Below are 27,568 nucleotides of genomic sequence, written 5' to 3'. Positions count from 1 at the left end.
TGGAACAGAGCAGGCGGCTGCACATCTGGCAGGTCTCACAGCTACCTCAGGGATGGGGGCTCCCTGCCTTATTCGTTTGCTGGGGCCTTCCTGAGTGGGGCAGTGGGCAAAAGACTGGTTCTACATTTGCAGTGGAGTTAAATGAAGTTGGATGGCTCCATCCACGCCCTGCCATCTGCCTCCCCTTGCCTCGTGGCAACAGCAGCAGGTAAAGGTATAGGCATGGGAGGAGGCATGCAATCTATCCCGCCAGATATACATGCTCACTTCCTCCTCTGTGCTCTTCAAGGTTGTCTGCCAGGGACAGCCAATCCCTCACTGTCTCTGGGGTGGCCTTGTCTTTGTCATGTCTAGTTGAAGTCTTTGTTCCTGCCCTCAAACAATAAGACAGGTGCATGTGAGCAAGCAGTGAACCCAAGCTATGGACAGTATTGTTTTCTGCACCCAGCCTTAGTTCTGATCCACAGGGCTGCCCTGCCACCTTGGTTCCATCCCTTGGGTTCGCACACAGGAGACAGCGAGCATGTGAACATGTAAGTGCTGGAGTCCTCGGTGAAAGTGAAGCGCTCAGACTATAGTCAGCCTGCGGGGCAACATGGTCCCTGTGGACGCCAGGCCCCATGTTCTCTTGCCCAGGGGACAGGGCTGAGGTGGCTCATGGGCTCCAGTGCGACCCTGTAGATCTAAGGGTGACTGTGTTCTGGCCCAGGTGGCTGCCAGCAGGTTGTAGATTGGCATCCAGTCAGCCTGGGCCGGGCTGAGGCACAACGGCCCAGTCCTTTACTGCTTCCAGGGCAGCCCCATGGCCAGATATAACCACTTCGTGGGCCAGATTCTTGAATTTGACACCCCTGCTTTAGATAAATCTTCAGTCTTTTACAATTATTTGTCCCTCTTAAAAATATTTCCGTAGGAATAATTTTGTGGTCATGCCTCGGATTTCCTGTTTGCAGTTAATACCCATTATCTTTGAAAATATATTGCAGTAATTTTACAGTTAAGATGGTAGTAGTATTCATAGCTTGCATTCCTAGTTTGGACTATCTTAAAGGGCCGACATCAGATAGATTCAGTTGCAACTTGGGGTTTTTTCTAGACTTGTGATTCCTTCTTGAGGAGTCATGGCTAGAAGAGCATTTGCACAGTTTTGTGTTGTGTGCCAGTTGCCCTCTTTCCTGAATCAAGAGTCCCTGGGCTTATTTACTAAAACCCTGGTCATGTCATATTTTTGGTAACTTGTATCTTGCCTATAAATTAATATACAGAACTCTATTCATATTTTATTCCATTTCACAAAGAATAGACAGAAAACAAGAAAATAATCATTAAATTGTGACTAGAATACATGAAAAGACTAATATCTTTTCAGTAAAGTACATTACAAAAAAGCATGTAATATTCTATTTATTATTTTTTTAAATTATTTTCAATAGCCTTTAACATTGCAAAAAGAAATTCCAAGATTTGACATAGACTCGGTAGAACTTAAAAAAGGTAATTATTCTTATTTTGTTATTTTACTCTTAAAAATGATAAAGCATGCAAAATATCCTATGTAGTGTCAGTGGTGGGATTCAAATATTGTTACCACTGGTTTGGTGGGCGTGGCTTGGTGAGCATGCTTTGTGTGCGTGCACACACTTTGCATGCATGTGCGCACCAAATGCGCACTTTGCACAGGCGCAGAGGTGTTTGTGCAGGTGCAAAGGTGTTCTAACTCAGCTCCTGCAAGCTTACACAATCCCAGTTACTTTAGCAGCTGCCGCGTGGCGCTATTCTGTGCTGCACAATGCAGCTGCACTTCAAATTCAGCAGATAAAGGTGAGTATGGGAGCCCAGGTAGGAGAATGGGCCCAACAACAGAGCAGTGGAGAGAACTGGTTCAGTCTCCGCTGCTCATCACTCCTACCGGCTCTCCAGAACCAGGCAGAGCTGGTCGAATACCACCACTGTGTAGTGTTACTCAAAAACAGAAATCTTACGATACAATCCTAATATAATAATTCCAAAATATATTTTTAAAACTATAATTTATTTATGGATAAATTGTAAAGGTGACTTTTGAAGGTGTGCATTATAAATGATTAAAAATCTATATGATCCTCAGCCCCATTAAGTAAAATATTTCTTTTACTGTATCGATAAAACATAATCGAATCCCAATCCAAAAATAAATTCCATAAGGACAGGAAGTATTCAATTCTTTTCTGCCATGTATTCTTGTTCTTAAATTGATATTCTTCAGTTGTGCAATGACTGCCAGGTAACATAATTTCACACAGACATTTGTGGGCATCTGCTGTGTGTACAAACACAATTATATACAAACACAATATAATTAAAATGGATCTCTAATATAACAATGCTTAAATATTTCTTAAAACTTAGACAGCATGGTTTTAGTGATCTTTATGCCTTGTATTATAATATGTTAAAAAGTATTTTGATTTTATAGACAAAATTATAGAGGAGGAAAGTAACCACTTGATCAGTAAAAGCATGCTTCAGTTAAAAGATCATTTGACTAAACTAAAGGGAATGCCTGAAGCTGAAACGTTAGCGAAACTCTTGCTTGAGTCTGGCAAAGGTAAGTATCATTGAAACGTGAGAGCAGAACATAATGCATTCTTTGCTGGATGTCTTCAAGATCATATTCTATGTAGATCTAAAATTTCAGTAAGATATCTTTAAAAAATGAAAAGATAAACCCTATGATTTACAAAAAGGATGCTAGTGTTTTTACTAGTTATTTTTAACTCGGTTAATTTAAAGTAATTGGTTTTTTGCCATAGTTTAATCTGGGTGTCAGCAACCTGCGGCTCTGAAGCCACATGCGGCTCTTTGGATCCTCTGCTGTGGGTCCCACTCCTATCATTGGCTGGCCCCGCCCCTCACCCTCCCCTCCCTCACCTAATCTGAGAAGATAAGGGCAATGGTGGGAGATAGAGAAGCAGCCGGGGCTAATTCTCTGGTGCCTCACTCTTTCTGGAGCTTCTTCCGGCCCTTGTTAGTGCTGGGCGTATCTTGATCGCTTGGGGAGATGCGCAACCTGCTCTCTGCCCTGAGATACTCACCCGTCAGCCAGTCTCCCACTGTCTCTGTATCTGTGTGTGTGTGTGTGTGTGTGTGTGTGTGTGCGCGCGCACCTGCATCTCTCTCTCTCTCTCTCTCTCTCTCTCTCTGCTGTATTACTTGAGATCCTGTATTACTTGGGAGCCGTAGCGGTGGCTTCCCTCCTCCTCCTCCCCGTCCTCCTCTTGTGCCCCCCTGGCTGGCTGTGGCAGGGTAGGGAGGGTGCACATGTGTGGGGAGACCCTCAAGCAAGCAATCAGGCTTGGCCAAAGTGCAGCAAGTCTCCCCACACATGCACCCTCTCCCAGCCCTGCCACAGCTGGCCAGGGGATCACGAGAGAAGGAGGAGGGGGAGGGAGAGGGGAAAGAGATACAGAGAGAGGGGGAAGATGGGGGGGAGAGAGACATAGACGGAGAGGGAGAGAAATAGAGAGAGATAGCGGGGAGAAAGGGGGAAGAGAGAGGGGAGAGAGAGAGGGAGAGAAGAGTTTTGTGGTTCCCGGTTCTCTGCCCTAATGACTGGCTGGTTAGTCATGGTTGGATGGGTGTCATGTGACTGGGTGGGAGAGAGTGACATCAAGTTGGCCATACCTACCCAGGTGTTTTTTTTTTTTCCTGTGGGAAACAAGCCTAAATGGCTCTTTGAGTGTTTAAGGTTGCAGACTCCTGGTCTAATCAAAGTGTATATGTATGTATTATACATACATACATACATACATACATACATACATACATACATATATATATATATATATATATATATATATATATATATATACACACAGCTGTGTGAAAAAGTCCTGCATGTTTTACGGTTTACAGTTTATGGCATTTTTGGATAGGCCATTGATGTTATGATATTTTATGCTAACTACTATGCAAATATTGTTATATTTAAATAAATACTAGTGGTTTTTAAGTGAAAAGCATAAGCTTTTTGCAATTTGGTGCTGTTTGGATGGGGATTGCGAATTTTCTTGCAGGCTTACAATGCATGCTTATAATGACTATGAAAACAGAATAACTGATGCGTACCCAGTGGCATACGTGTTGCAATTACTAAGGCCAATGCTTGGGTTTTGTTAACATTTTTGTTGTTTGTGGGTTACTATTATGAAATTGGCCAGCCCTTATTGCTTATCACCAGGCGGCATCGCTTCGGCATAGACTATGTAAGCCTTTGCACGTGATCTTTGGTGACAATGTGGTACCAGGCTGCAATAATGGATTCAATCAGCTCCTGCTTGGTCTTCAGATGCTTCTTCCTTATTTTGTAACCAATCTTGGCCTACAAGTTCTCAATTGGGTTCAAATCCGGGCTCTGGTCTGGCCAATCCAGGAATCGAACACCATGCTTCTTCATCCACTGCTGGATGGACTTGGCTCGATGATAAGGAGCATTGTCAATCTGGAAGTAAAAGTCCTTTCCTACAAGTTGCTGAGCTGAAGGAATCATGGTCTTTTCCAGAACTTCAACATACTGCTTGGAATTCATGATTCCCTGCACAATTTGTATCCGACCAATACCAGAAGCAGCGATATAGGCCCAGATCTTCATGTGCAATGGATGCTTCACACATAGATTCAGGCAGTACGGCCTAAATTCTTCAGCTGGAAATCTTCTGACATACTTATTTCACTGATTCCTAGTCAAGTAGAAATTGCTTTTGTCACTGAGGATGACTTTGGCCCACTGTTTGTTGGTCCACTTGGCATACTTCTTGGCCCGTGCATGTCAACGAGAGTGGTAAGCGTCTTTGAGCAAAGGTTTACTTCGAACCCTATAGCCTTTGAGTCCTCTGGCAAGCAGTCTGTGACGCACTGTACTTGTCCACACTTTTCCATCACATGTTTCACCCCAAATTCTTGTAATCTGAGGTGAGGTGAACTTCCTGTCAGCCATAGAAATGCATTGCAGAGCCCAATCTTGCTGTTTTGTCGACTTTCTTGGTCTTCCAGAGTGGAGCCCGTCATCAACTGAACCAGTTATTTGGTGTTTTTCAACCATTCTGCTCACTGTGGTGCGATGGCATTTCACTCTCTTGGCTATTTCTGTACAGGAGTAACCTTCTTCATGAAGCACAAAGATGCAATGCTGCTGCTCAGTACTGGTGAAAGCAAAGGCCTTCACCCTTGCCTGCAGCCAGAGCTAAATTAGATTTCTTGATTTTTTTTCATGCCTACTTATAGTCAGAGAGTATGACAACAATGATTGGCTCATAAATTTAGCCTCTGTGCATTTTGATTGATCATCCAAAGCTCGCTGCTGATTGGCTACTTTTGATCATAACATTCTTGAAAATGCAAGTTGTGTTTGTTTTAGCACATAAACTCACTCAAAAGCTTTAAAAGACTGGTTATTTTAATAAAAATTATGCATCTCAATCCTACTACAGAAATTTTCATCAAAGTACTAATTTAGCATGATTTCTATGAGTGAAAAAATAATTAAACATGTAAATACAGCTTAAAACTGAAAATGTGCAGGACTTTTTCACACAGCTGTACACACACACACACACACACACACACACACACACACACACACACATACATACATGCAGTGGGGGGGACGACTATTTGATCCCCTGATTTTGTATGATTGCTCACTGACAAAGAAATAATCTGTAATTTTAGTGGTAGGTTTATTTTAACAGTGAAAGAATAACAGCATTTCAAAAAAATTATAAATTGATTTGCATTTTAATGAGTGAAATAAGTATTTGACACCTTCGCAAAACATAACTTAATACTTGGTGGCAAAACCCTTGTTGGCAATCACAGAGGTCAGACATTTCTTGAACTTGGCCACTAGGCTTGCACACATCTCAGGATTTTGTTTCACTCCTCTTTGAAGATCCTCTCCCAGTCATTAAGATTTCGCGGCTGGCATTTGGCAGCTTGAACCTGCAGCTTCTGCCACAGATTTTCTATGGGATTAAGGTCTGGAAATTGACCAGGCCACTCTAGGACTTTAATGTGCTTCTTCTTGAGCCAGTCCTTTGTTCCTTTGGCCGTGTGTTGTGGGTCATTGTCATGCTGGAATACCCATCCATGACCCATTTTCAATGCCCTGGCTAAGGGAAGGAAGTTCTTACTGAAGATATGATGGTACAGGACCCCATCCATCATCCCTTTGATATGGTGAAGTTTTCCTATTCCCTTAGCAGAAAAACACTCCCAAAGCATAATGTTTCCACCTCCATGTTTGACAGTGGGGATGGTGTTCTTGGAGTCATAGGCAGCATTCCTCCTCCTCCAAACATGGCAAGTTGAATTGATGTCAAAGAGCTTGATTTGGGGCACATCTGACCACAAGACTTGCACCCAGTTCTTCTAGGAATCATTCAGATGTTTATTGGCAAACTTCAGACAGGCCTGTACATGTGCTTTCTTGAGTAAGGGGAACTGGTGGGTGCTGCAGGATTTCACTTCTTCACGGCATAGTGTGTTACCAATTGTTTCCTTGGTAACTATGATCCCATCTGCTTTGAGAATATTACAAGATCCTCCCATGTAGTTCTGGTCTGATTCATCACCGTTCTCATGATTATTGAACCTCCACAAGGTGAGATCTTGCATGGCTCACCAGACTGAGGAAGATTGACACTTATTTTGTGTTTCTTCCATTTGCAAATAATCACACTGGTTGTTGTCAACTTCTCACCAAGCTGCTTGGCGATAGTCTTGTAGTCCATTCCAGCCTTGTGTAGATCTAAAATCTTGTCCCTGACATCCTTGGACAGTTCTTTGGCCTTAGCCATGGTGGACAGTTTGGAATCTAATTGCTTGCTTTCTTGTGTGGACAGGTGTCTTTTATACAGGTAAAAAGATGAGATTAGGAGCACTCCTTTTAAGAAAGTGCCCCTAATCTGAGCTCTTTTTTACCTGTATAAAAGACTCCTGGGAGCCAGAAATATTGCCAATTGATAGGAGATCAAATATTTATTTCATTCATTAAAATACAAATCAATTTATACTTTTTTTGAAATTTGTTTCTGGTTTTTTTTGTTGCTATTCTTTCGTTCACTGTTAAAATAAACCTACCATTGAAATTACAGACTGATTATTTCTTTGTTGAGGCAAACATATCAAATTAGCAGGAGATCAAATACTTCTCCCCACTGTATATATACACATACATATACATACATTACATACATAGACACGCACACACACACACACGCATGCACACCCACACACACACATACACCCACACATACACCCACACACTCTTTGTTTAGACTATGGCAAAAACTCAATGACTTTCAAAATTGGCGCTATAGATACTGTATTTTAATAGCTCAACTACTTTTTCATTTATCACAAGTATAGCATAAATATTTTTTCTAATATATGAAAAAATATGTATATAGAAATTATAGGGTTATAATGGAAATACTAAATTGCCATATATTTTCCATAGAATAGTTGATTTATCTATCTATCATTATTGCTCTGCTATTAATCTAGAAAGAACTATGCAGGCATTTGATTCACTAATTTCTAGCAGTGATTCTTAGCATTCATCTAAATTTCTGTACTAATATGCAGGGAATGATTGCCACGATCAGTCTATGGGATTTTAAGGAATGTAAATGGCCAATACTTTTTAGCCCTTCAGGGACTTTAACATGGATACAGAATTTCAAATATATGGTAAATACCCATCACGCCATTCCCTTTCGGAATAAGAATCTGCAGAAAAGGACTAAGGAATAAAAAAATAAACTAAAATAATACAAGTCATGAGTTAAGGATGAGAGTAAGAAATGTTGCTAAATCTACTTTATACCAATACTATTTGGCTTTATCTTTCCATTTTTACAAATCAGCATTGCTGTCATAGTGTGCATATCTTATTCTATATATTGCTTACTATTTGTTAAATTCAGGAGCTCATTGATTTGATCCAAAGCACAATTTTCTGATCTTTGCCTTCCTTTGAATCCTTCTTTAATCTTCCTTCACATATTGTTTGATCCTCATTCATTCTCCTATATTACCAAGCCACATGAGCTTATTTCTTTCCTACTGGTCATTATTTATTCATTTCTTTCATTCATTATTTCACCATACATCCTTTTTATACATGCTACTACTAAAAGTCTATATATTTCCCTGGCAGTCTCTAACAGAATTCTTTTCACTCTGTTCCAAACATTTTTCTTGTCCTCTTCCTATTTGTTCTGTTGGGAGATTAATTTATCTTCAAGTATTTTAAACTATAGGATTTAGTTTGTCTTGCTATAATGGTTTCATTTATCTCTCATTTCTTTTTCTTCCATATCTTTTGTTTACAGATTCCACTCTTTACAATACCACATTTCTTTTTTCCTCTTAATTTTGTAGATACACACTATATCTATTTTATTTATTTCATTTCATTTCTTGTAGTAATACATACTTTCTCCTTTAATTCTAACTTTTAATCTTCCATATACTGTAATCATCACTAGATGGGCTCACAAATTTTGATCTTTGTTATCTTTCATGTCCTTGGTCAACTGAGGACTTCACATAATACTTCTTAATAAAATATAGTTTAAGTTACTTGCCTTAGTTACAGCCTAGCATAACATTCCTTACTAATCATACCATTTGAGGTACAATTTGGTCAGTAAGCAATAAGCACTATCATATCAAAGTTTTATGCCAAGCCTAAATCTCTAATCAAGAGAATATTTTTCCATATTCTGAATTAAACAAACAATACAATTTCAATTGAATCTTACTATGCTTGGAACCTGTTGTTGTTATAAAGAATAGTTGTGGTTGTAGTGCAAAATATTAGATAAAAAGGGTATGTAAATATGATTTTGAAAGAAAGTATAATTGCAGAGAAATATAAGCACTTTGCTCTGGACAGTTTCCTCTTAAAAAAAATCCATAATTTTATTACCAGTATCCCAGACAACTCTCCTGAATAGAAATATAGGAGCAAGCAAAAGGATGGGTTAGGAGTGGCTATTTTATCTCAAAATATATTTAGTTTTCCAATATTATTAGCTTAAGATCTAAATGATCAAACATTGATTCCATAAATTATATTGCTAATAAAACTCTAACTTGTATTTTTTTAAATGAGATAGAAAAATTACCAGAGAGACAAAAACTTGAGTTACTTCAAATGCTAAATCAACTGGTAACTCCAGATGAAATGCAGCAAGCTGGTAAGTGCTAAATTAGGAACGATGATATGTAATTATCATCTATCAAAATATTTCACATCTACCGTGTATCTTTATATTCACATTTTTAAATATATTATTTCTTGGGATTATACATTCTTGGTTCATCTGTGGTGGAGATATATAGGTAAGTATCATCAGTTTATTGATGATACTGTACCCCATGCCTTTTGATTATATATTCTAGAGGTGTCGTAAGGAACAAAAGACTGGAGCACTGAGCACCCCACATTGAAGGGTCTAGGGCTTGACCTCTCATCCCTCAGCAACTCCGACTAGAATCTGCCACAAAGGCAGGAGAACCATTATAGTGCCTCTACTCCCACTCTTGAAAGCCATTCCAAAAGGGAGGTCATTGTTGGTGATATTGAATGCTGTTGAGAGATCTAGGAGGGCTAGCACCATTCACATTCTAGACTTCCATAGTTTACCCACAAGTGCTATCCTAGTGCTTTAACCCCAGCTGAATTCTGACTGAAAAGTTAATATAGATATAATCCACTTCATCTAGGGCCATGGACCTCCTAGATATCTGCTATCCAAAACAACCTTATGTAACAAGAGGAGGGTTAGAGACTGGACAAAGTCATCTAATATGATTGAATCTAAGGATAGTCTGTAAAGAACGGGGTATATCATATGTCCTGCAAGGGAAGTGGTCCCAATATTTCCTACAAAAAGTAATTAATCACCAGTTTTGTTTACGCAATCTCACAAGAGGCCTTAACCAATCTGAAAGGGGATGGGTCTAGCAGAACTTGCGTCTCCAAGGATCCTGTATTACTTTGGAGCAACTGGCTCAAATTCTTTCCAGTTAATAAAGCCAGAACTACTTCAGTTCCATAAGACTTGCCCAGCCAATGTTCAACTCGAAGCAAAATGAAATGACTTTATTCAACACATGTCAAGAAGATCACAATGACCTAATAAGGGCTTTCCCAGTCTCTTCTTAACCCAGAAGAGACCTGGTCAGTTAAATAGGGCTGCTCATTGTTTATATGCAGATGCAATGAAAGTAAAGAAATAAGTGGAGTGTATCATTCTTACTGCCACAAGGTAAATCTTAATGAAGGCTCCCACATACGCTTTGTTGGCTTTACCCCTTTGCCTTTTGCCAGTGGAGTTCTAGGCATCTCCTAAGATCTCAGCTCTATAGGATCCACATTCACAGAGAGTCTACACAGGCATGATCCAATTTGGACCCCGTATTGTATGTTCATTGCAAGCTGCCCCAAAATCCAAAGCATTGAGGGATAAAAACATGCACCGGAGGTGATCAAATAGACTGCACCTCCTGCAATGGGGCTTTGGCCCAGAGACCAACATAAGACTCTTAATACACTTCTTTCATCTGGTGAGAAAAGAGGAAATACCCTATTTAAAATAATAATTTATCTCATTTTTTTTTAATGCATATAGGTGAAAGAGAGGAAGATGAAAGAAAAAGAACTTTGCTTGCAAATATAGTATCGGTTGTTAGAGCTTTACTGCAAGAGCAGTCTCCTAAAGCTGATCTTTCAGGTAGAAACTGTAAGATAAATATTAAAATGAGATCCTTAATATAAATTATCCTATTGTTATAATAGTGTAGAAAAAGTAAAGTGATGGAATAAATTAATCCTTACTCTCACGAAAGACTATAAACAAATAGAATTGTAACTTTACTGTTGTATGTTTAGTTCCTTAGCATCATTGGTTAGATTAAATAGTTCTTCCTTTTTTAAATAGAAATAGAAAGAAATGATCTGGCAGAGGAAAGAACAGCCTTCCTTTCAATCCTAGACTCACAAATAAAAGATTATCAACAAGTTAGAAAACTAGAAAATATTGGTGAGTATCAAATCATGTAGAATATAATATTATATAATATTTAAATCATTATTAACACAAATGTTATTTATATTTAATTTCAAGATTTATAAGACTGCTCAAGTCAGACTTTGAATTGTGTACAACATAAACACAATAAATAAACAAGAATTAAAAACAAGGAAAATGTTGATAACAATCAAAAATGGGTATAAAAAGAAAAATTAGAATAAACCAGATGCTTGCTTGCTGTGTCTGTCTGTCTATCTATCTAGTACATAGTTATATATTAGTTATGAGTGATTCAACACAGAATAAGATAAAAACATTAATACCACAAACTATAATGCTTCAGAAGTTAAGTGAGTTCTGATTCATCAGTAGAGCCAGGGGCGGGATTCACATTTTTTAACAACTGGTTCTGTGGGTGTAGCTTAGTTGGTAGGTGTGGCCAACTCAATATCACTCACATCGAGGCACGCATCTCCTCGCCTGGCCTCTCATGACTGTGGGGATGCTGCAACAGTCATAAGTGTGAAAAATGGTCATAAGTTACTTTTTTTCAGTGCCATTGTAACTTTGAATGATCACTCCACACAAGCAAAGTACCAGCAAAGGAGGGAAAAATAACTCGAGAGAAGTTCTTGAGACAGGAAGTCTAGTCCTGCCAAGAATGTAATAAGGGTTAATGGAGAGGCAGTTTCTGTAAGCAATACCAGAATGTTTCCTTCCTGCCTTCCTTACAGGATTAGGCCAGTAATTTCTTCTAACAACCAATTCTCCGAACTGCTTAGAATATTAACAGCTAGTTCTAGCGAATAGGTGCAAACCTAGGTAGAATCCCACCCCTAAGTAGAGCATGTATTTTGCAAATAAAATCATTGACATTTTTGTCAGGATAGAGAGTTTTATAGGCAGATTTATTTTATGTTTATTTTTAGAAACAGAAATTAGGAAGCTTTCAGAAGAACGAACCCAGTTACGTGCAAGTGTGGAATTAAATATGAAAGATTTGGAACGAGCCCAAGCTCTTGCATCTTCCCAGCCATCAGAAATTAATGGTAAGTACCAAAAGGGCTTTTTGGCTAAATGGGAAATGATCCAAATTATTTTTCACAGAAACTTAGTGGATATATATTTATTGGTCTTCTAATCCTAATCATGCTTCGTTTTCTGGTCGTCTGCCAGACTACGTTTGAAACAACATTAAGTTTGATATTTGGGGAAGTTTTTAGTTAAAATGTTTTTTTAATAAAAAGTTTTATTATTTTTAAGACAAACATAGACAAACACAACATAAAAACATCAAGCTATCTTCCATATATGTACATAAAGTGTCGGTTGGTTTACAAATTGTTTTGTGCTTCCACTTCATAGTCTTCACTTACAATTACATTGTATATGTTCTCGTATTGTCAATCAAATATTCCTAAATACATTAATATCATTGTTAATCAATCATTTGATTATAGTATTATTCATTCATGTTTTACAAGATAATCCATATTTTACTTAATTTGTTTTATAACAGTTCATATTATCTCAAATCCTATAATCATTTTGTAGATATGACAAGAATAATACATCTTTATTATAATAATACATCTTCATTATGTTCTAAAAATCTACATATTTCATTACCATGTTTTATTGTCTAACCATTGATCGAATAGATCCCGAATCTTATAAAATTGTTTCATTTCAGCACATTCCAATATTTTCTTAATAACTTCCTCCTAACTTTATCCCAATGTTGTTTATCTTCTTCAGTTTTTTGGAGTCTCTCATCATACTTCATCATCATTTGTTGAATATTCTCCACCTTTTCATCAGTTTTTTTCTATTCTCTTTTCAATATTCTGTTGTTGCTTGTATGATTTGAATTCCTTGCATTATCATCTGCAGTGTCACCTTTTCCTGTTCTTTTTCTTGTTGTAACATCATCTGTATTGAACGTTGTCCTCCAGAGGGCGAAGAGGAAGAAGTAGGAATTGAAGAACCAGCCACTGTTAGTTTCCTACTCATTTCTGACAAATCAAAATCTTCAGGTTCTTCTAAACCTTAATCCACTCGTGAAATAACCAATTGTAATTCCAAGTAAAAATAGTGGAAAAAAAGAAGCAAAATTAAAAAAAAAAATTCTTCAGGTTCTTGTATACCTTAATCCAATCGATTGGTTAAATAGCAGTAAAAACTCAAAAAAGGAAGAAAAGACCATTAAAAGAAAAAGGGAAAAATTGTTAAATCTTGTAGATGGCAGAAAAATAAAAAGTAAAAAGTAAAGAAGAAGAAAAAAGAAATTTTTCAGGTTCTTCAACACTTTAATCCAATTAAAAAGTTTCAGGTATGAAAAGGTATACAAAAAAAAGAAGCCACAAAAGAAAAACCAATATGAAAAATAAATAAAAAATGCAGGAGAGGGAGAGAGAAAAAAAGAAAAAAGACTACTCCCTTAAAAAAAAAAGAAAACATTAATACTAAGACTTGTCCTTTAAAATGAAATGCAAAAGTAGAAATTCGGTTCCAAAAGCAAAAAGAAGGACAAAAGCAAGTTCCAAAAGTCCAAAGATTCAAATGACTATTACAAATAATAAGCTGATAAGGAGGGGGTTTGTTAAAGTAAGGAATAGCCCAGCTTAAAAAAGAGAAAAAGAACACACTGCACCTATTTAGTTACCCAAGGCTTTTTTAAAATTTTATAACTCTTGAGTCTTATCATCTTGTTTCTGTAAACTTCAACACCAAACTGCAGCTACTGATAGAAACCTAGAAGAGCACCTGCAATAATACTCTCCCATGCTCTTCCCTCTATCTTATTAGACAGGCTCAAAGTCCTTGAAAAGAAGTCTCAGTTCTTTCTCAGCTTCGTCTGGTTGAGAGAAAAAAAGGGAAACAATATTTCTAAGCCTCTAGTTAGCAGTGTTGCAAAGTTTCCTCTGCTTTTACTTTCCTCCTCCTTTTCCAAACAAAATATAATAAAAAATAATTAAAAAGGAAAAAAGATTTAGGAAAAAAAGCTAAAAGGGAATCTCTAGCCTAAAATATTATAAAGACAAAAAGTAGAAGAGAAAAAAAAGAAAAAAATAAGGTAGAAAAAAAAGACCAGTCCAGTTCAAAGTAAAAAATCATATATGAAGAGTCCAGCAAAAAAAGGAAAAACTTAATTTGACTTCCTGTTTAAAATCGCTGCTTAATCACTTCTGTCTAAGATTTTACAGATTCTTTCTTTTCCTTAGGGTGTCCTTTCAAATCTTAAAGAAAAAATTCTCACCAAACCAGCACACTTTCTCTTTCTATTCTTTTCTGTTTCGGAACTGTCCCAACTTCAACAGCTTTAATGGCTGCCTCTTTGCCGCTGGCAAAAAGAGCTCCTGAATCTACCAGGGACTTTGCGGTATCCCTGGGATTGACAGGATGTGCTCTTTACATTCACCGTCTCTTTGGGACGGTTTAGATCTGTTTGGACGATCCAGGAGCAAAGATATTGGTGGCGATCTCAGACCTTCAAGATCGCACTCTGTATCATTGAGACTCCAGCTCTGCCCTCCTGTTTTTAGTTAAAATGTTAAGGAAAATGTTTATTAAGAATAAAACAGGGCTGTTTGATCCTGGAGGGATCAGAGATAATGACTGTGATGATAAATATTTCTTGGAAGTCTTTGGAAAAAAATGCTCTTTAACTTATAAATTTTAGTAGAAAACTTTAATTAAAAAGTTGATGGGTCTGCAATGGCTTTTAATAAATCCCAGAATGGCAATCAAAGGCAGAGAATAACAGTTGGACTTGATTTGCACTCTGAAGATTTGGTGCTGCCTGATGTAAAGAAAAAAGAACCTGGTTTGAGAATTAAAGACTTGGTGGAAAAAGTTGAAAGAGGAATAAACAAGAAACTAAGATGTGAAATTGATGAATGATGAACTAGACATTGTTTATTGAAATATAATACTCAATTTAATTGATTTTTTTGGCTTAATTTTCGTATTAAAAGCTTCAACACTTGAATTATTTATAGTATGTTTTCTCTTTTTATAGAGAACAGAGTAAAAGAACTGGAAAAACAAGGAGCATTATTAGTTGATAATTTGGAGGCAAATCAACAAGAACTTGAAAGTGCTAGATTCCTTGAAGGTACTTTAGCATAAGAAAATAAGTGTGATATATGCAAAACATAAATTTTGATTGGTTCTTACAGGCAAAGAATCTGATGTGATCTCTTCTATTTAACTAGAATCTAATGTGATCTATTCTAGTATGTTAACTCTGGACTAAAAAAGAATTAATGTGGTTTCCCTCTTTAAAAAAATGGGGGGGATAAAAGAAAGAAATGATAACAGCCTAATAACAAAATCTGGTTAGATCTAGGAAAAGACAGTGTCTCTTTTTCTTTCCTCAGTAATAATTTTATTTTTAAAATAAAAGATTAGTAGCATAGAATTAAACAGCAATATATGTACATTCCCCTCCTCAGACTTTTAAAGTATTTCTCATTTTGCAGAGAAGAAGATTGATAAACTGGCAAAACAGAGCCTATCTTTGCTTGCAATTTTGAAATCAAATATAAAGGATCTAGAAGAAGCTGAGACTCTTGTAGCTACCCAACCAAGCATTACTGCTGGTAAGTACATTCTCTAGATAAGAATAATTATAAATGTAAGACCAGTAGAAATGAAAGCCAGGATATGAAATGCAAATAAAAGATTAAGTGATGTCACCATGGCTGCCTTTATTCTCAGTAGTATTTTCCCCCCTGTGAGACTGGTCTATCAGTGCAACTGGGTCTACCTAAATATGGAATAGAGCATACTTACTTCCGTTTTAATCTCTCTTTTACCTGACCTTTCTCCACAGTTGGTGTGGTCCCATGCTTTCAATGTGTAGAAGTGCAAACAGCTTATTCTCTTTAAATTTCTTCTTCTTCAGTCTCTCTCTGTTATGTAGATAGTGGGTATGGGATCAGGCAAGGAGAGATTAATGCATAAATTGGTATGATGTGATATAGCTAGGAGATCACTGGATTACTAGGATTAACTGACTACCTTATTTTCAAGGCTCCAGGTGTTTGTGACACTGCAACTATCATAAATATGAACCAGTTGCCAAGAATCTGAATTTTGATCATGTAACCATGGAGATTCTGAAATGGTTGTGTAAAACAGTCATAAGTCACTTTTTTCAGTGTCATTGTAACTTTGAACGGTCACTAAATGAACTGTTGTAAATCAAGGACTACCTGTACCATCTTTAGAAGTAACCTGAAGATTATTAATAATTCTCAGCTGTAAATACTGAGCAACATAGCCTGCTTGGTTGAGATCTTGACACCAAGCTATTTCTACTACTAAAGCACTTGTAAAAGAGGATTTTGACATTCACAGCACTGGATAGAAGCATTTTTGGCTAAAAAATTTTTTTCCCCACAAAGTTTTCACTGCATCTTGAAAAAGCCACCTGGAGTTGACTAGCCTTATGTGATATGGACAACATTGAATCCAGTTCACACTGGTCATGGTAGATGCACAGATGACTTCTATAAGTGGGGCAAATCATCAAATTGTGATTAAGGAGCTGATAATATTCAATACATAGTGAGGAATCAAGATTTCATTGATTTTCTTGCTGCAACAAATGAAGTAAAATTATATTTGCAACTTACATATATGTTTGTGTATCCTCTTTACTGAAATAAGATATATGTCATACAATAAACAAAGAGATATTGATTATAGAAGTCAATTACTTTTTTCCTGGCAGAGAGATTGAAGTGATTTCAAAAGAGTACTGGAAGCTTTTTGTGTAACATACCTATAGTTCCTATCCCTGGACTGCAGCTGCAGCATAATTGTATTGCTTTTTATGCGTACAAAACAAGAAGCTGTCACTTAAGCATTTTTAAGGATGGAGGAATGGTTAGGATACAAAGAAAAATGAAAGATGTGGAACTGAGGTAGTATTGTCTCTTTCTAGCCAGAGCACGGTTGTGATCATGTGATTTCCCACATAGCAACTACTTTACTTAGTGGCGAGTTGCCAGTACCAATTAGGGTTTCTAAGTAAGGACTACCTTTATCTTTATTACACAGTATTCAGGTAATATATTTTTAAATACATTATTGGGTACATAACAATTCTATTTAATTCAAAATTAATATTTTCCAACACAATGAATGCAAAATGTAGGAGAAAGTATCTGTTTTCACAGATTTAAAAATAAAAGAATTAACTGAATTAAGAAATGAAGTGGCTGAGCATTTAGAGCAAAATCTGCAGAATATCCAAAGAGCATGGTCTCACGCTCCAGGACTTACAATTGAAAGCAGACTTCAAGGTGAGTGTATCAGATGTATACAAAGAGCTATTGCCATCAGATTTCTTTCTGAGAACAATTAAAAATTCACAAATATAACTTTAAATCTGTATAATCAAAAAGGGAAATAAATATATGCAATTAATTTACCATTTTCTTATTAAGAAAGCCCAATCTTTGGAGTTTAGCAATTGAAATTGTCATACTACTCAACAGTACAAGCGTTTATGCCATCTTTGGAATGATAATAACTTGAATACTTTGGAACAGCAACTTCTGCACATTTAACCAAAGCAATTGCCCTCCTCTCTTAAAAATACTTTTTTTACATTTTGAATGGGCTATGTGGACAGATCCTAAGATTATTATAATCAGTTATTGTCCTGATTTGGAATGTACTTATTCTATTTCAGTTGTCACAGTTTGCTTTTAGTGTATTTCAATGCCACCTTATCTTTCTTGCTATTTCTCTTATTAAACCAAAATTAACCTTTCATATAGTTGAATTAGTGTGAAGGGAGTACTAATCTTCAAAATGTCAAATTAAATCAACTTGATTTTAAGACCCTGCGTACTTTTGGGTAGCTCTGATGCTCAATTCTATTTTTTGGAATTGTATTTTACTATCTTGAATCTTTGGATAGATTCAATCTTTTTTTTTTTTTTGTTAAAAAATTGGATCTTTAAAGAATACAGTTATATTGAGGTTTATTTAACTAACTGGAAATAATTTTGTTGTAGTGACACTTTTTATCTTAATATTTGAGTGCCATCTTTGAAAAAACAACCATAACTATCATTCTAGTGAACCATTTTTAATTTCTAAACAGTCCATGAGCTACATGTAAGACTTACAGTTCAAAAAGGGATTCATTGTAACAAAAGTAATTTTTCATAAAAAATATAGTATTAGATATCTCATTTTTCTACCATACAAATACAGAGATACCATTTGTCTAAAATTGTATACGGTTTCCTGCCTGAGCAGGAGGTTGGACAATAAGGCCTCCAAGGTCCCTTCCAACTCTTGTTATTCTCTTACCTTTGGGATAGTCCTTCAATAGAAAAATGTAAGCAAGGCTATTGTTCTGTATTAACATTCTTGAAGACTCGCATTCCGATTGGTCCGCTCAGACCGCAATCTGATTGGTTCGCAGAACACCTGTGATTGGAGCGCTAAGAATCCGCCACGATTGGCTGAGCCGATCGCGGGAGATTCAAAGCGCTCCCATTGGCCGCTGAGCCGCCAGCTGGCTGTATAAAGCCAAGTGGCTCGCACACTTAAGACTGTCCTTACTCAGAATTTCAATAAAAAGAGCTGATTGTTCACTTCCGCGTCTCGCCTCTTTTGTGACCCGATCCACCGATCTAACACTGGCGACGAAGGTGGGATCGTGAGGCAAGGACCAACTAGCACGTGGCAAACGGTGATCGGCACCCTGCACAATGGCCAGCACCCTGCCGCCCGCTCCATTCGACCCAGCAACCGAAGACTGGGAGTCATATATCGATCACTTCCAGATGTTTCTGGAATGCAGCAACCTCAAAGACGCCAACGGCCAGAGGAAATGGGCAGTCTTCCTCACACACTGCGGGCACGCAGTGTTCAAAATGGCCAAGGCACTGGCAAAGCCCGCCGACGTCAAGGAAATGGACTGGGCTGACCTCGAGCCCATTTTGCGATGCCATTACGTCCCGACCATGCCCATCCTCATTCGTAGGCACGACTTCTACCGCCGAGATCAGCGCGAAGGCGAAACCATCGGCGACTTCGTGGCCCAGCTACGGAACCTGGGAGGCCCCTGCAAATTCCCCGACCTGGACCAGGCACTTCGGGACCGAGTCGTCCTTGGACTCCAAGACCCCGTGCTGCAGAGCTGGCTGATGGCCAAAGGCAACATCTCCCTCGCCAACGCCCTCGCCGAGGCCACCGCCGCCGAGGCCACCCGCCATTCAGCAGCCCGGATGAGGCAAGCCAACACGACTGAATGGCCACCGACCAACGACGCGGCCCCCACCGCCACGAAGCCCGGGGAATCCAGCCATCGAGAAACAACCACGCATCATGGTGACCTCGAACCCCAATCCAACACTGAGGACGACGACGACGAGGAAATCCACCGGCTGCAGACCGAGCACGACCGCTGGGACTGCAGGGGACGTAAGTCGGGTTTCCATTGCACCGGCTGCGGCGGCGATCACCCCCGCTCCGAATGCCGTTTTCTCGACGCCATTTGCAGGCATTGTGAGAAGCGGGGGCACATGTACCGCAACAAAAAGAGCTACAGCCCGCAGCGACGACGAAACAGCCCACGACGACGAGACGGCACCCCCCCCAGGCACTGAGACCGACCGACCAAGAGCCGGTGGAGCCGCGACAGCCGCAGCCGACGACTCAGCGAGGCACAACAGCGCGAGGAGACCCACCAGACGGTCGCCATCGGCCATTCATCAACCATGGACGCCCGGAAGGTACACGTGGCACTGTGCATCGAGGACCAGCCCTGCGAGATGGAAGTGGACTCCGGGTCCTACCTCTCAATGGTCTCTTGGCGCACAATCAAGCGCCTGGTCCCAACCATCCACCGCAACGAACTAGACGACCAGAAGCTAATCCTGAAAGACTATCAGGGAAACCGCATCCCTGTGGTCGGCATCGGGCACTTTAAGGTCACATTCAAGAACCACACCGACATCTTGCCACTCACGATTGTGGACCGGGACCGCCCCAGCTTGCTCGGCCTACAATGGTTCGCCCCGCTGGGCATCGAGGTGACGGGCATCCATCACACAGACAAGGCCGACTGGGAAGCGACTCTCGTAAAGGAATTCCAGGAGGTCTTCGACAACTCGCTAGGCAAGTACCGAGGGCCTCCTATATCCTTCAACCTTAACCCTAACGTCGCCCCGATCCGCCTCAAACCCCGGCGAGTGCCCTTTGCACTTAAGCCGAAAATCGACGAGCAACTAGACAAGCTCGTCGCGCAAGGGGTACTAGAGCCCATCAAACATGCCCGTTGGGAAACGCCCATAGTCACCCCCATCAAACCCAATGGCTCCATCAGAATTTGCGGGGACTACAAGGCCACCCTCAATCACGCGCTACAGCAAAGCGCCTACCCCGTCCCAGTAGTCCAACACCTTCTGCACTCACTGGGGGGAGGCCGGGTCTTCGCAAAACTCGACTTGGCACAAGCGTATCAGCAATTGCCGGTCAATGCGGAGATGGCCGAAGTGCAAACGATAGTTACACACCGGGGGGGCCTTTCGGTGCAACCGACTCCAATTTGGAGTCAGCGTCACCCCAGGAGTCTTCCAAAGTCTCATGGAAAGGCTCCTCCAGGGAATAAAAGGGGTGGTTCCCTACTTCGATGACGTGCTGATCGCAGCCGCCAACAGAGAACAATTGGAGACCCGACTAAGGGAGGTGCTGAACAAATTCAAAGATGCCGGCCTTAAAGTCAAAAGGGACAAATGCCAACTCCACACTGAGAGGGTCGAGTTCCTGGGGTACCTCCTGGACCGGCAGGGAATACACCCAACTGGGAAGAAACTCAGAGCCATCAAGGAAGCCCCCACACCAACAAACAAGGCGGAACTACAGGCATTTTTGGGACTGCTTAACTTTTACAATGTTTTCCTACCCCAAAAGGCGACCGTGGCGGAACCCCTACACCGCTACTCGATAAAGCGCCACCTGGACCTGGGGGAAGCGGAGGAGACTGCGTTCCAACGAACAAAAACCTGCTAACATCGGACGAGTCCTGATCCAGTATAGTGAGACCTCCCGCTCACGGTAACGTGCGACACATCACCTTTCGGCATCGGAGCAGTCCTCAGCCACACCCTACCCGACGGGAAGGAAGCACCCATCGCCTTCTTCTCCCGAACGCTGGCCAAACCGGAAAGAAATTACAGTCAACTAGACAAAGAAGCCCTCGCCATCGTCGCCGGAGTGAAAAGGTTCCACGAATACCTTTACAGCAGGGACTTTTCTATCATTACGGACCACAAGCCCCTGCTCGGGATACTCGCAGGGAACAAGGCCACCCCGAACATCCTGTCGCCCCGGATGACGAGGTGGTCCGAGTACCTGGCTGCGTACTCATACGAACTATCACACCGGCCCGGCAAGAACATTCCGCACGCTGACGCACTGAGCCGGTCACCACTACCCGACCTAGACGACCCAGCGCCCACAACGATGACCCTGCAAATCAAGACCCTACCCAGCCCACTCTTAACCGCGCCAGACATTGCCCAGGAAACAAATAAAGACAAACGGCTGGTGCAGGTATTGAGCTGGGTAGAGCAGGGGTGGCCAGAAAGTGACAGCGGCGAACAGTTCAGAGCCTTCTGAAACTGCCAGACTGAGCTGTTCTCGCAAAGGGGATGCATACTCTGGGGCGACCGGGTAGTCATACCTGAAACACTACAAGACAGAGTGTTGGCAATGCTGCATGAGGGACACCCGGGGGTCGTCAAGATGAAAGCCCTGGCCAGAAGCTACGCTTGGTGGCCAGGGATGGACAAACAAATCGAGACATGGGTCGCCGGTTGCAGCAGGTACCAAGAGTCGAGAGCCACCCCCGCCGGCCCGGTCCTGGAATGGGAGACCCCGAGAGGACCATGGTCGCGAATACACATAGACTTCGCCGGGCCAACCAAGGGGCATACATTCCTCATCACCGTAGATGCTTACTCCAACTGGCTGGAGGTAAGCACTATGAGGGCAACAACAACAGAGGTGGTCATCGACAAGCTCAACAGACTCTTTGCAACGCACGGGCTACCGGATGTCATAGTTTCGGACAATGGGTCACAGTTCACGGCACTGGTGTTCGAAAAATACCTAGCCGAACGGGGGATCAGACACGCCTTAACTTCAACGGGTCACCCGGCGGCGAACGGTAGGGCGGAACGGATGGTCCAATACACAAAAAAAGCCATCCAAAAAATTGAAACCGGCGACATCCAGGAAAAGATAAACAAACTACTCTTCATACAGCACATCACGCTGAACACGACCATGAACAAGAGCCCAGCGGAGCTACTAATGGGAAGGAAGCTGAGGTCCCCACTGGAGCGCTTACACCCCACATACAACCCAGAGAAACCCCCGGACTCCTCCAGCCGGTACCGGGCATTCAACATCGGGGACACAGTCTACGCAAAGAGCTTCACGGGAGACCCCCTCTGGGTTCCTGCACAAATAACACAGGTGACCGGGCCCCGATCTTACAGACTCCAAACGACAGATGGGAAGAGCTGGAAGCGGCACATCGACCAGCTACGGTCCAGACTAGCCACCAACACCCCCGACGCCTCGGCAACAACAACCCAGGAAAGCAGAGAGGGAGGGGAAGACTCAACAACCAAGCTGGTAAACGACGAAAGGACAGAAGCGTCAATGGCACACCCCCGAACACAAGCCGAACACCCCCCATCAATAGACAGAGACGTTCAAACAAGCCAGCCATACTCACCAACAGACCTTGAACTGTCGCAGGCGGGATCTTCACCTGGAAGGTACAGCCAAGCCAGCTCAACCAGCCCAGAAAGGCCGAGCGGGAGCAACAGGGACCGCAACTCGACCAACCCAGACAGTCCGGGCGGGAGTTGCAGCAACAGGCCCGACTCACCATTCCAGGCGGTTCCATCAACGAAGTTGAGAGCGACGCGGAGCCCGGCCGAACCGGCCGACGACCACACACCGACTGAGCCACGCAGGTCAACCAGACAGGTTTGAAGCCCCACCTACCTGCGCGACTACGTCACGACACTGCGTCGGACGAAACCATGAGGGGAGGGGTGTTCTGTATTAACATTCTTGAAGACTCGCATTCCAATTGGTCCGCTCAGACCGCAATCCGATTGGTTCGCAGAACACCTGTGATTGGAGCGCTAAGAATCCGCCGCGATTGGCTGAGCCGATCGCGGAAGATTCAAAGCGCTCCCATTGGCCGCCGAGCCGCCGGCCGGCTGTATAAAGCCAAGCGGCTCGCACACTTAAGACTGTCCTTACTCAGAACTTCAATAAAAAGAGCTGATTGTTCACTTCCGCGTCTCGCCTCTTTTGTGACCCGATCCACCGATCTAACAGCTATTTACTTTAATAGATGAACTTTACTTTGGTAGATGGTCATTCTGATACTTTAGGCAGTCTCTGCTTACTAATAGATCAGGTTATAAGCTGATCTTCTCTAAAAGCAAGGTTCAATTACTATTATTTTTTAACTATACAATAAATAAATTAATCAACTAACCAACCAATCAATCTATCAATTCTTAACTGCTGAATACGATGGCTCAGCAGTTAAAGACACTGAACTAGTCAACTGACAGTCTGGGTTAGAACCTGAGCAGCATGCAATGGAGTGAGCTCTCGTTCCTGCCCCAGCTTCTGCTCACCTAGCAGTTTGAAAACATGGAAATGTGAGTAGATTAATAGATAACATTTTGGTGGGAAGGTAACACCTTTGGCTTATAACCATGCTGGCCACATGACCACAGAAAGTGAGTTTTGACAATACTGGCTCCCTCGGCTAAAAAATAGAAATGAGCACCACACCTTAGAGTCAGACTAGACAGGGAAACACTTATATTTTATCTTTGTTTCATTTGCCTACAATATTCCTTTTTTAATTTTTCATTTAAGTCTTGCCTAATGCCAGCAAAATACTTAAATTTACATTTCAGTTTTAGTTCAATAAAAAGAAAGCTGGAAAAGAACTTGTGTGACCAGTTTTGCATAATATAAATCAGAGAAGAAAGTAAAAAAATGTTCTACTTGTTTGGAGGAAGAGAAGGGGTAAGGGAAACAATTACAGTAACTCTGAAGATCATTCCAGGCAGGTCAGAATCTTAAAATAAATATCCTAGTACTTCTGCTATTGCTATTTGCAGAAAAGGAATTAGAGGAATTACATGAACTATCTGAACTGAAGCAGCAGTTACTGGAATCACTGGAATCTAATCAGAAAGAGCTACAAGAAATTGAAGAACTTGCAGCTGCCCAAGCTTGCAGTGTCAATGGTATGTGTGCTGTGGGTTTTTTAAATATTTAAATACAAATCAGAGGTGGTATTCAGCAGGTTCTGACCAGTTCTGGAGAACTGATAGTAGAAATTTTGAGTAGTTCGGAGAACCGGTGGTAACCTTCCCCCAGGAGTGAGGAGGTAATGGAGATTTTACAGTATCCTTTCCCTGCCACACGCACCAAGCCACACCCACCAAACCATGCCACGCCCACAGAACCGGTAGTAAAAAATCTTGAATCCCACCACTGATACAAATATGTATTTGGAATCAATTATGCTGGCTTTCTTAGCACACCAGTGCTCTCTTTAATCTTGTGAATGGAGGAGGTGTAAATTTATTCCAGTTGGAAGTGACATCAGAAATTCTACACACATATTAATCATGGAGCCAGTATTAAAGATGAATATGTGCAACATATTGTAACTATTTTTATGTTAAGTAATGTTTTATTATGGATTTTTTATAGAGCATATGTTACAGGAATTAACTGAGCAAAGAAGACATTTGACCATAGATCTGGAGGCAACACTAGATGGCATACAACATATATGTCATCGACCTGCAGAAAGAACTACATTTATACAACCTTCTGGTAAGTAGAGAAGTAAAAGTGTTAGAAATAGTCAAGCTATTTCTGTTCCCTAAGTGCCTTAGATACTCAAATTAAGCATGTTCATCTTAAAATGGACTTCTCATAGTCACAGTAAGCAAGGAACCAGTAGTCAAGGAGTTTTCTTTGTTTCTGCAAGCAATTTAAGTGGGGAATAAGAACATAATACTCAAAATTATATTAAGAAAATTTCTGTTTGCAGAAAAGGAAATGCATGATTTACACAAACTATCTGAAAAGAAGGGACAGTTACTTCAAAGTTTGGAGTCTAATTGGAGAGAGCTAGAAGAAATTCAGGAACTTGCAGCTATTCAACCAAGCGATATCACTGGTATTTGAGCTATGGAATCATATATTTAATCAAAGATGTGTTTAATGTTTTAATAGGAAACATTTTCAAGTGCAAAATATTGATTACATTGTCATTGTAGAAATCAGAGTTTGGATCAGGGAATTTTTCATTTGAATTCAAGTCAGCTTTATTTCTGGTTATGTATTATTTTAAGGGGAAAGATGCATAGAAACATATCCTCAGTTCTGCTGGCCTTCTCAGCATAACTGAATTATGATCCCATAATCAAGTTGTATTATAATCCTGAGATTATGGGAAGAAGCAATATCTTTTCAAAACCTTTAAAAATTTTAATATTCATTTTGATATGTATGAAATGTTGCACAATTTAATCTTTTGTGAGTGGATGGAGATTTGGGGGAGACAGGATTCATTCCATTTGGGAAGTGATATCAGAAATATTAGATACAAGTTCATTATCCTTTGGAAATCTAGATAATAATAATGGTCTTAATTATATATATAATTATTAATTTTTAGCACATAAGCTGCAGGACTTAACTAAGCAAAGAAAACACATGAACACAGAATTGGAAGCAACTCTAGATGGTATTCAAAATATATGTCATCAGACTTCAGAAACCTGTACATTTATACCACCTTCTGGTAAATAAAATATTTTACTAAAAATTTTAGAAAATGATATTGTTTTCATAGTTCATATTCTAAATCTAGTAAACAATGGAATTAGTGTGCTCAAATTAATACAGTAAGCAATGGAACCAGTAAGAGCAATCCAGAGGGAGTTTTCTTTGTTTCTGCAAGCAATTTTAAGTAGAATAAGAACATAATACTCAAAATTATATTAAGAAAATTTCTGTTTGCAGAAAAGGAAATGCATGATTTACACAAACTATCTGAAAAGAAGGGACAGTTACTTCAAAGTTTGGAGTCTAATTGGAGAGAGCTAGAAGAAATTCAGGAACTTGCAGCTATTCAACCAAGCGATATCACTGGTATTTGAGCTATGGAATCATATATTTAATCAAAGATGTGTTTAATGTTTTAATAGGAAACATTTTCAAGTGCAAAATATTGATTACATTGTCATTGTAGAAATCAGAGTTTGGATCAGGGAATTTTTCATTTGAATTCAAGTCAGCTTTATTTCTGGTTATGTATTATTTTAAGGAAAGATGCATAGAGAACATATCCTCAGTTCTGCTGGCCTTCTCAGCATAACTGAATTATGATCCCATAATCAAGTTGTATTATAATCCTGAGATTATGGGAAGAAGCAATATCTTTTCAAAACCTTTAAAATTTTAATATTCATTTTGATATGTATGAAATGTTGCACATTTAATCTTTGTGAGTGGATGGAGATTTGGGGGAGACAGGATTCATTCCATTTGGGAAGTGATATCAGAAATATTAGATACAAGTTCATTATCCTTTGGAAATCTAGATAATAATAATGGTCTTAATTATATATATAATTATTAATTTTTAGCACATAAGCTGCAGGACTTAACTAAGCAAAGAAAACACATGAACACAGAATTGGAAGCAACTCTAGATGGTATTCAAAATATATGTCATCAGACTTCAGAAACCTGTACATTTATACCACCTTCTGGTAAATAAAATATTTTACTAAAAATTTTAGAAAATGATATTGTTTTCATAGTTCATATTCTAAATCTAGTAAACAATGGAATTAGTGTGCTGTAAGAGCAATGACAGTTGGAATTCTTTCCATTCCATCTTTCTATTCAAAGACATTTGACATGCATTATTTTTTTAAATTATTAAATTTTATTTGTTTTAATATATTTACTGTGATGTATATTTATGAATATTTTAAGCAAAACTTGTGTCAGTACTGAACCCCATGGAACCCCTCTTTGATTTTTAGTAAAATAAGCTATTTAATTTGACAGACCATTTATTTTTGTTATCTTGGCACATCAGGAATTTTGTAAGGGTCATTCTTTTTGATACCATTTAGCTCTGGTGAAAAGCTGTGCAGATATGTTTATTCATATTTTGAATTCAAAACTCACCTTAAAATATTTTAATTTTCTGTGCTTCTTTAGGAAGCATAAATGTTCAGCTTTCTTTCTGGGTCAACTTATTTGCATTATCCAATATAAAAATTCTATCTCTGCTCATTTTTACATTTACACTTTTAGTTTCTCATTCTGAAATAAATTAAATTTGTGCTTCTATTGATGGGTGTTCCATA

The 27,568-nt window shown here is 39.8% G+C and overlaps 1 protein-coding gene across 1 annotated transcript in view; it reads left to right on the top strand.

Moving 5' to 3' along the window:
• The window catches only part of CCDC7 (coiled-coil domain containing 7), a 256,642-nt gene that overhangs the window by 114,928 nt on the left and 114,146 nt on the right, over positions 1–27,568 (top strand). The window contains exons 20-32 of the mRNA XM_087917690.1: positions 1,434–1,494; positions 2,456–2,587; positions 9,165–9,245; positions 10,674–10,784; positions 10,992–11,093; positions 12,014–12,133; positions 15,106–15,201; positions 15,569–15,688; positions 17,273–17,398; positions 24,284–24,412; positions 24,885–25,010; positions 25,231–25,359; positions 25,861–25,986. Of these exons, the coding sequence (XP_087773816.1) occupies positions 1,434–1,494; positions 2,456–2,587; positions 9,165–9,245; positions 10,674–10,784; positions 10,992–11,093; positions 12,014–12,133; positions 15,106–15,201; positions 15,569–15,688; positions 17,273–17,398; positions 24,284–24,412; positions 24,885–25,010; positions 25,231–25,359; positions 25,861–25,986 (1,459 nt within the window). The remainder of the gene's footprint in view (positions 1–1,433; positions 1,495–2,455; positions 2,588–9,164; positions 9,246–10,673; positions 10,785–10,991; positions 11,094–12,013; positions 12,134–15,105; positions 15,202–15,568; positions 15,689–17,272; positions 17,399–24,283; positions 24,413–24,884; positions 25,011–25,230; positions 25,360–25,860; positions 25,987–27,568) is intronic.

Source organism: Pseudonaja textilis, chromosome Z (genome assembly GCF_049901715.1).
Source record: "Pseudonaja textilis isolate UNSWEBS1 chromosome Z, rPseTex1.2, whole genome shotgun sequence".
Lineage (NCBI taxonomy): Eukaryota > Metazoa > Chordata > Lepidosauria > Squamata > Elapidae > Pseudonaja > Pseudonaja textilis.
The sequence above is the reverse complement of the archived record's forward strand: the minus strand, read 5'-3'. Positions and strand labels throughout refer to the sequence as shown.